The sequence below is a fragment of the Lottia gigantea genome, assembly GCF_000327385.1.
Source record: "Lottia gigantea unplaced genomic scaffold LOTGIsca_12, whole genome shotgun sequence".
Taxonomy (NCBI): Eukaryota; Metazoa; Mollusca; class Gastropoda; family Lottiidae; genus Lottia; species Lottia gigantea.
Window position 1 is genome coordinate 945,350 of NW_008707225.1, and position 9,574 is coordinate 954,923.

Sequence of the window (9,574 nt, forward strand, 5' to 3'; positions counted from 1 at the left end):
AGTAATGAAATTGGTCGGTTGTCAGGATTTTTTCAGTAAGTCAATTAATTTGACCCCTGTAGCTATATGGGCCTGTACTAAAGAAGCTCATACCAGACATTTCATAAATGTTTTTGAGTTTTGTACTAAATGTTACATTCCCATATAGTCATAATAGAGTGAACAATTTATTTCTGTTCTTGAATCTTGACATATACCCTTAGAACAGTAAAAATAAACTTTCAGCCACAAGGAATTCATCGGCGGTGAAAATTGGTTTGCAATGATATGGCAAAGCATGCCGTTCTAGATTAGATTAGATTATGGTGTGATTTCTGATCCTACGTGTTGACTGTGACAGAAGTCAGTCTCAGGTCATTCATTGAAATAAATTGTCCAGCTAAGATCAAATTATTTATTATTAATAGTACTTGGATGTAATAATAATCTTTAGGAATATGACTGTCAATAATGATCTAGAATATCGATAATTAATATTGCTGTTATATTTATGTTTAAGATGAACATTACAGATGGGAACATCATTGTGCTGTCATGCTCATTAAAATGTCATCATTTTATAGCCCGACAATTTGCGTATGTTCAGGCTTTAGGATTAACTGTATGTTTCGATTAAGCTTCACTATGTTCTTTTGCAACAACATGGTACACTTGTAGTGTATATGGTTTATATATCGTATCTTACATTACTATCTTACGTTTTGATACTTTTGACGTCGGTAATTCTTATCGTTTTTTTTTTTTTTTTTTTGATGCTCATATTGTCATGCTTGTTCAATATAATGTCAAAAGCTGTGGAATCCTTTCAAATTTTGATGAAATTATGAATCTTCAGAAATCATTGTGAGAGAACTGGGTTCTTATAATAACAGACAATCATGTAATCCTGTCTATAAATTTTCTTACATCTGTTCAGAATCATATTGCTGATTAAATTGACCTTTCATTGATATATAGGTTCTAATCATGCTGCGTTTCACTTTCAAACTGCTAGGGAATAAAACGAATTCGATTGAGCTGCTGAAGTGAAATGATATTAATTCAAGAGAAGTAAGGTGGAGGACAATTTAATCAAGAAATCTATAGAGGTAAAGTCAAGATATTGTTCTCCAGATAATTGAAGACTTTATGGACATAAGACTTAGAATAGGTTATTGACGAAACAAAGATCGAAATTCCCAAGAGAAACCTTTTCTTTCAGTATTAAAACATGGCATCTAGAGAGAAGTGATGTGCTGGAACGATCAATGTGTTCTAGTAACATTGGTTATAATGATATAACACTCAAGATGAACACTATCTGACTAGTTACGTTAATAAACTGTCAGATTGAGTGAGATGACTGACAAGTTATACTAATTGTCTGATCTATAACAATATACTTTAGATGACCACCTTCTAATGATAGTTCAATACCGGCTACTTAAAATAAAAGCATGGCCATTATTAAAGACGGCATCAAATGGCAGTGTCTAGACGGGGAAATCTTACTGTAGAATCTCAAGTTTAATCTATTCTTAATGATGTTTATTTTCTTACATGATGTTTGAGTGACATTGTAATAGACTCTATTCTGATGTAACATTACCACACGCCATTCAAATTCAAAATAAAATTCATATTTATTTGCTCGGAGCTGTTTTGGGATCGAAAACATCCATAACGGCCAATCTTGGAAGTTGAAAAAGACATACGGTACTATGCTCGATGTAGTTTAGGGAAATATTGGCTCGTCTGTCACATTTGTGGATGTGAACAGGTTTGCAATGATATATCAAGGCATGTCTTCTGTAAAAGGCTGACAATTTACACTGATTGGCATATCTGGTAGGCAACAATAGCCATAACCCTTATCTGTACAATCGTTGTCATGTATTCTGTTGGAAAATAGGTTAAATCCAGACAAAAGAGTGTCAGTCTGAACTGTATCGTTGCCCGAAGACAAAATGTTGATGATGTCCTTTATGTTAAGCAATTACAAAATGAAAGCTTTTGCCAAAGATCTGCGTTGAAAGTAAGATTAATTGAGCAGAGAGATTTGATGTATCATCAAAATCAATTCACAATTTTATAACATTTATTCCCAATAGTTAGCCTTTATATGATACTACCTTGAAACACATCAATATATAATTTCCCTAAAGATCATATTATTGTTGTAAAATATTAAATTGGTCTAAATTATATACTTGTACAGATATATACTAAAGGCAAAACGATGCTTATCGGTAATGTGCAGGTATCTCTTGTTTATCAGTATTTGAATTAAATTATAAATTTATTGTTAACCAAATTGCTATCAAACTTCCGGTTGGCTTATAATCGTAAGTACTTCCCGATGTCTTAGATTTTAATCTTTCCTTCTTTATATTCCAGCAGAGACCAATCAAACAGTCATTTTGTGGATCATTAAGACGTGATGCTCATTGGAAGTGTTTGATTTTAACGTTACTAATCTGTGGTTGTCTGGCGTCGGTGGCTTGGTGTCGTTTGGCTGTGGTAGAAACAGTGGTGGTAGATTTTTATACTTTACCATCGTCGTATGTTGATGATAAAACGAGTCCGTGTAATGACGGCTACATTTATATACCCGTAGCCTTTGTTATTATGTTGTATTTAGTGTATCTTGTAGAGTGTTGGCACAGCCATACGAGAATAGAACTTCAATATAAAGTTGATATTAATTCGGTGTATGATCGTGTCACCAGTATGAAAGACGCCATACCGATAATCTGGTGGAAAGCAATTTGTTATCATTATATTCGTCGAACTCGGCAAGTGACACGATATCGTAATGGGGATGCTTTTACCTCAACGCAAATTTATTATGAAAGGGTGAATTCGTGCACTGCTGGTTCAGCCTTTAATTTCTCTCAATGTGGCGTTAAAGATATTTCTAAGAAATTGTGTGGATTAGCTGATTATCCGGCAACTAAAATCCGTTTTTCTAAAGGCTTTTCATTTGCTACTATTGATGCGGAATGTGAATTTGAGGATCAACGAGCTCAATTCTTCCAGGACTACGAATCGCGTGATGATTATATGGAAGGCCGTGAAGGCATGGACTTATTAAACGTTAATTTTAAAGAATATATGATAGCGTTCGCTGATCCCGATAATCTTCCTTGGTATGTTTCTCATCTAATATTTTGGATTGCCTCTTTCTGTCTATTATCGTGGCCTCTTAGGGTTATAATTGAATTTAAAACTGCTCATCTTCATTATCACGTACATAAATTATTTGGAGTAAATTATGTGGATACTGAAACTATGCCAAGACCAATATCTCGATATACTATTAATAGTACTGATTTAGAAATGAATATAAGAAACAATAATGTGATGGTACCTAGTTATTCGGAAGCTATATTAATGGACTATAATAGATCTAGGTATGCCTCTGATAACGTCACTGCCACAAGTTCGGGTAATGAAACGCCCAGAAGCTTCACCTTCACTGCCTTTCCTCCATCGCGTAGCACTGGATTCCTCCGAACATTCTTCTCTTCCAATAATCTTCGCTCAGTTGGTCGGAGATCTAACAGCTATTCTGGACTAAGTGATAATATTCCTAGGGCCTATATCCGATCTGAAAACCATGGTACAAACAGTGATATTGTTAGTTTTGCTAAACGATGGCGAAGGAAAGTCCGAAGAAAACGTGCAGCTAACAACTCTTTGGCCGAAAGACCTGCTAATATAACATCACCGTCCTCGCCTCAAGATCATTACTTTGTTACCATCAATCCGTCGGCGTCGTCTGCATCTCTACATTCACGAGTAAATAGTGTGCGTAGAAACAATGCCAACCCAATGCGTTCAACGGAGAATATTTATGCAAATTTTGCGCGACCACGAGCTCTTCCAAGAGTGATGCCAATAAGACATGAAGATAGTGTTAGTTCTGATTTATTGGATCAGGATGATCCACCGTCTTACGATGATGCTGTTCGTTTAGTCAGTGAAAACAATCTTCAAGATTTGACCCAGTCATCTGATCCTCCACCAGAACACGATGAAAATACACATTTAACATCAGAATCATCAGGGCAAACTAGGCAATATAGAACATTCGGTTGTATGGAGACATCCTTATAACTGTAATAAGAAAATACCTTGGATTAATTAAGTGGCGTTCCACTGTTCTGCATCGGTTTTAGAGCGCACATAATACAAAAGTATACTTGTCTTTTGGTCACCTGCATAGACTAGCGTTATATTTTGTTTACATAAATGCAATGTTATCATCTCACGTTCCAGAACAAGGGCTTGTGAAAAAGGCACTTTTATACTTTTGTCGATTAGATTGATTAATCTCTCTGCAATAACTAGCCATCTGGTAATATTGCTCGTTTCTGATTGCCATATGTAAACAGCCAATTTTAAATTTTCTTTATTTCAAGATCTTCCATATTTGCCATGCACATTAAATGATCATCTAGCTATGTCGCGGAAGCATCACCTTTTCCAAGATTATCAGTAGAAGCAGAACTTGGAATCTGACAATTCATCAAAGCAATACAAAACAATAATTTGTGTAAGAATCGGTGTTCCATGATAAATGTCGAGCTGTGGCATCACTCACTAGTCACCCTTTCATTGTCTCTTTCTGCTTCAATCTTCTGCAATGTGTTTGATGTATTTGGTTGTGTGAAATTGTTTTTTGATACTTAATTAAATAAAGCATTTTTGTACAACTGTAACAATAACGAATTTCAGCTGTTCAATCTTCAATAATAGTCAGTGGTAAAATTGGATAAACTAAAAGATGTTCTGAGTCTCATCTAGCTGGTAAGACGGTATGATAAAGGATGTGGTAATAATTTTCCGTTTAATATTGAACTAGCTTTGTTGTGATCAATGCAATGGTTGTGTGCCAGAGCACCTAATGAAATAAGGCTACTGCGTTATTCAAATTTAAAGAACTTTAAAGAAATTGTAATTTTTACTCAGCTAATAGTTGTATTTTGTATTTTATCCATGCGCGTTAGCACATTACACCAATGCTCTCTGTTTCAATCAAGCATGTTTCCTTTCGATGCAGAAGGCAAGATCTGTTAAAACAACCTTTGAATGTATCATCACTGTTGACTAGAAAATGAATGAGGTTTACGTTCTACAGTCTACTGGAACATTGAAAATGAAGTACTATAGCTGTCACAGTAAGCTTGAAGTAATAAAAATATTTCTATTCAATATTATTAGTAAGTATAATAGTTAGTATGGCTAACCTGTAATCGATGAACAATTATCAACCTGGGACCAATCATCAGGTACCTTATCAATCGATAATCATTCAACAACCAGAATACTATATTTCCTAGAAGAAAATTACTTGTTTATAACTGAAGATTCGATAACACATTGACTACATTCAATTCGACCTTGTACTAGTTATATTTTGTTAAAAGGATGTTAAAGCAGTAACTGATTTAAAAGACAGTTTCCGGTTACCTTCATAATTATTTCTTTTATCTCTTCTCATGTACTTTGTTGTCTGAAAAATACGAAATTATAACGCATAAACCTGTCTCATTAAAATTCCTGTGCGTTTTGTTGGATAAAACTTAGATGCTAATGATTTTCTTGTGCACCATTTCTTAACAATGAATTAATGACAATACCTGTAATTACTTACTGAATGAATGAAAATTAATCAGTTTCTATTGATTTCTCAAGGTTTACAAACAAACTGAGATGAGAAAAATCACGAAAAGAATTTATTATACAAGGTATCGTTATCGAAAATAAATATTTCTATTTGAAGAAAAACAAGTTCGACAGAAGGCTATGTAATAGGTAAGACACACAGCTTTGTAACTGGGTTGCTTGTTTCTAAAATTTCAGAACCATCACGCCGAAATTTCCGCATTATGCTACGCGTATGTGTTGAAAAGGGATTATTCGTGGCTTTTGATGGGTTCATCGGAATAATTTTGTGAATCAAAAATGCTTAACGACAAAATGTCTGGGGAAAACTCAACCTAACAGCAATTGTGAAGTGATTCGCACTTATATCCCAAAAAAACTTTCTACAAGTTTTTTATGTTTTAAATGTGAAATAATAAAAAACCGTACAAGCAAGGCAATTCCGTTAATCAAAATCTCGTCCAAAGCATATAAAAAATATTATACTAAAGGACTTCTCCAAAGTGAAGCACCGACAGGTGTTTCGAAAAGGGTAAGCATGGTCTGCATTAGTATGTATAAGTACATTTAAAGGTGTACCAACGACCAACATTAACTCCTGGTGCAATGGTTTCTCTTTAACTGATTGTTACAAGTAAATGAGATGTCTTTAAACGAATTGCAATGGAAGTAACTAGCATTGAAGTTTCCGGAAATTCTTAATTAGAAAGTAGGTCAATGCACATAACATGCATTCGTTCATACTATAGATCTTATAGGCTACTATAACGTGTATTAAAATTCAGTCGCAAAGAAAATATGAATTTCTAAAAGTCATATGCGATTGTGAAAAAATATTTTGATTTATATTTCACGTTTGAATAATTTGAGAGGCATGATAAATGGTCAAGAAGTTTGATAGTAATGATTTCTTGAATTATGAGATTAAATTTTGGGTCATAAAATTGATTTGTGAAGTATAGAATCTTTGAAGTCGTAAGGTTTAACAACTATACTACATTGGAATGTGATGCAATCTGTACTTAAATATCAATTAATCTTGATCATGTGATTTCCAAGAGAAATAGATCATGTTTTATTTTGTTTGATTAGAGTAACATTAGTGAATGACAGTGAATCACCGCTCATAAATACCACATTACTCTCTCTCACTAACTATTATGATGTAAACTCACGCAACATACAGCATGAAAACATACAGCATGAAATGTCTACTGGAATCAGTATTAAATACTATAAAACCACAACTTCAAACTGGTATTAATGTTGATGGTTGATATTGTAATCTTTCACGTTCCGTAGTTTATTTCATTTCATCACACCACGAACCACACGCACGAGTAATGTCACTGTTTCAAAATAGTCTACCTTCAACGCTTTATTTCATTGCATTCTGGGCCGTATTCTTACAGTTAAAGGGACCTTTAAAAATACTTCAAATTAGGAATTTTACTCACTATTTCTATATATGTTATTTCTTTATATCACAGAGTATCTTAAATTGACGAGTCGTCATTTTAACAATCACACGCGGATAATTCTGAACACATATGGATATGAAGGCTCAAATGTTGACGGTGAGCAGAAAACGATATTGCTGATTGGCTAAGCTAAAAAATTTGTTTCTGAGACTAAGGTACGATTGAGAAGAAATGGCGTACCTGTCCCTTTAAAAGGTAAAACTAAATATGGAATTATGGGGTATGTTTTTGCCGATGCTAATGTTTTCCTGGAAAATGTTTGAGTTGAACATTGTCAAGTACGTAAACGTGACCATCGTGTTCAGAGAACTTCTTACGATGATGCTCATGTTTGAACCATCACAGCTTTCAAACTTTCCAGGTTTTTTTTTTATACTAAATTAGTTCTGAACTATCTCTGTAAAATGTTTTCTGATATACTTTTGGATCCATTAGTGTTTATTAAACGACGAAATTGTTCCTGGTATGCTTTCTGAAAATTGTTAAGGGTTGCTAAAATTAAGAACGCAGTAAATAATTTACCTATAGACCTTTGTGAGATATTTAAAACGTGTATTAGTTAAAAGGAAGGAATTAGTAATTTTTTTCAACGATGGGAGCATAAAACAAAAACAGTTATGTTGAATACCTCCAACGATCTCGTATCGTGTAAGTAAAAGATATTGAAAACCTGATATGTTTCTGGTTTTGAATCAAATTATCTGGACCAAAAGTATCATATCAGGAACAGACATCTACCCATTCATAACCAATATCGAGAAACGTTTCATCATGCAGGAAATCATTAACACAAGATATTGTAATGGGACGGGATGCGAATGCTCATAGGGGATAAGAAATTCTACTACTTTGGTTCCTGACATTTTGCAGACATTTCAAAAAACAAATTCCTACTTGTTAAATTATCTAGATTTCCAAAAGTTATGGACGGCAGATGATTAGATGAAGCATAAGAGATTATTCAAGAAAATTTCTGAGGTAACCAGCATTTCAGAAAACCTAGTCGTCATCTCGTCGTCTGTCTTCCTTGATGCCAGGAGACATCAACACGACAAATTATGCCATCAAGCAATGTGTTTTGTTTGTTTGAAGTAATTATCTCTATCGAAAACTTGGAAAAATTCCGATAAAACGGTTCATGTAAACTAATAACAGTCGGTTAGTTTTGAACAAGTCAAGTCATTTAAGTATCTATATATCTGAAATTTAAATCATTTTTTAAACTTTGTGCTCCTGTCTGTACAGAATTTGAAATAAGAATTTGTTAATGTTATTCGACGTTTTCAACACAAAATAGATCTCATAAGTTTAGACACGCAATGCTAAAAAGTTTGAAATTAGTGAGTGTATCTACTGTGTGTGTGTTTGACACTTGATGAAAGGTTGAAGCAGATTTCTATCTATGAGTCAAGTTGGTGATAAATTACCTTTCAATCAAACAAAATGGTCTACTGGTTCTAATCTCAACTGAATATCTTTTAATTTGAACTTTTTCTTCAAGAGCAGCTTGAAATCGGATTAAACGAAATGAAAGAAACTGGCAAAATGCAGCAATAAATCAGTGATTGCTTATAAAACACTTTTTAATTGCTTTCTGGACACCATGCTGAGTCCATTAACGATTCAGTCCAATCAAACATTGGATCAAACAGTCCAATTCAAGGAATACTACCTCTTAGAATGGACATAAAATTTAAAGTCTCAAACTTGTTAAAAACAAGTGTATATATTCATCAGTTAGATTTACCAGGTGCCATGACTAAAGAATAGGATCTCTATATAAGACTATATATCAATTAAACTAATTAATTTATTGAAAAACGCTTCTAAATTTAGTCATATGCATTTGCTGGATTAGAGAGGGATTTTGTCGCATAGTGTTGACACTGATGAAATAAGACTGATTTTCAAAATTTAAACTTTTTAGTCATACTAAGAGGAATTATACCTTTAATAACATGTACAAGAATGGAATGCTGGCGACTCCGAACAAGAAGATATTTTCAGTGTCGAAACCAATACTACTGCTTAAGAGGAGCTGATCAGGAAATTAAAGACCAACGATTTTATAAACTAAATCGACATTATTTTCTTCAGATGCCATTTTTCTTGATAGTGAGATCTAGTGTAGAGCTAGAACAGGAGATGCCAATCATAAATCTTACACCATCACGTCGTGAATAATAACTCTTGGGTGCAGTAGGTGTAAAATTGGGAATTGCTATAAAGATTTAAATGGAAAAGAAAAATTTTTGTGCCTCTTATTTTCCGTCTGATTGAATAATATTTAAATTTAAGATTTAAACTAAAAAAAAACACCGGACTCCAATTGTGTTGTATTATGAAATTAGTGCCACTATGTCTGTTTTCTGTAAAAAAAAAAAAGAAACAATAATATTAATGATTCACCAAGATAACTGAAATAAATGAAAGTTGTTTGACTA

At 33.5% G+C, this 9,574-nt stretch overlaps 1 protein-coding gene across 1 annotated transcript; it reads left to right on the forward strand.

Moving 5' to 3' along the window:
- Nucleotides 1-2,373: 2,373 nt before the first annotated feature.
- On the forward strand, nucleotides 2,374-3,378 carry LOTGIDRAFT_111142 (hypothetical protein; the record flags this gene model as incomplete). Its single annotated transcript, XM_009048036.1, has 1 exon — nucleotides 2,374-3,378. A coding segment is annotated over one exon (1,005 nt), but the record flags the coding sequence as incomplete, so codon positions are not given.
- Between the last annotated feature and the right edge of the window lie 6,196 nt (nucleotides 3,379-9,574).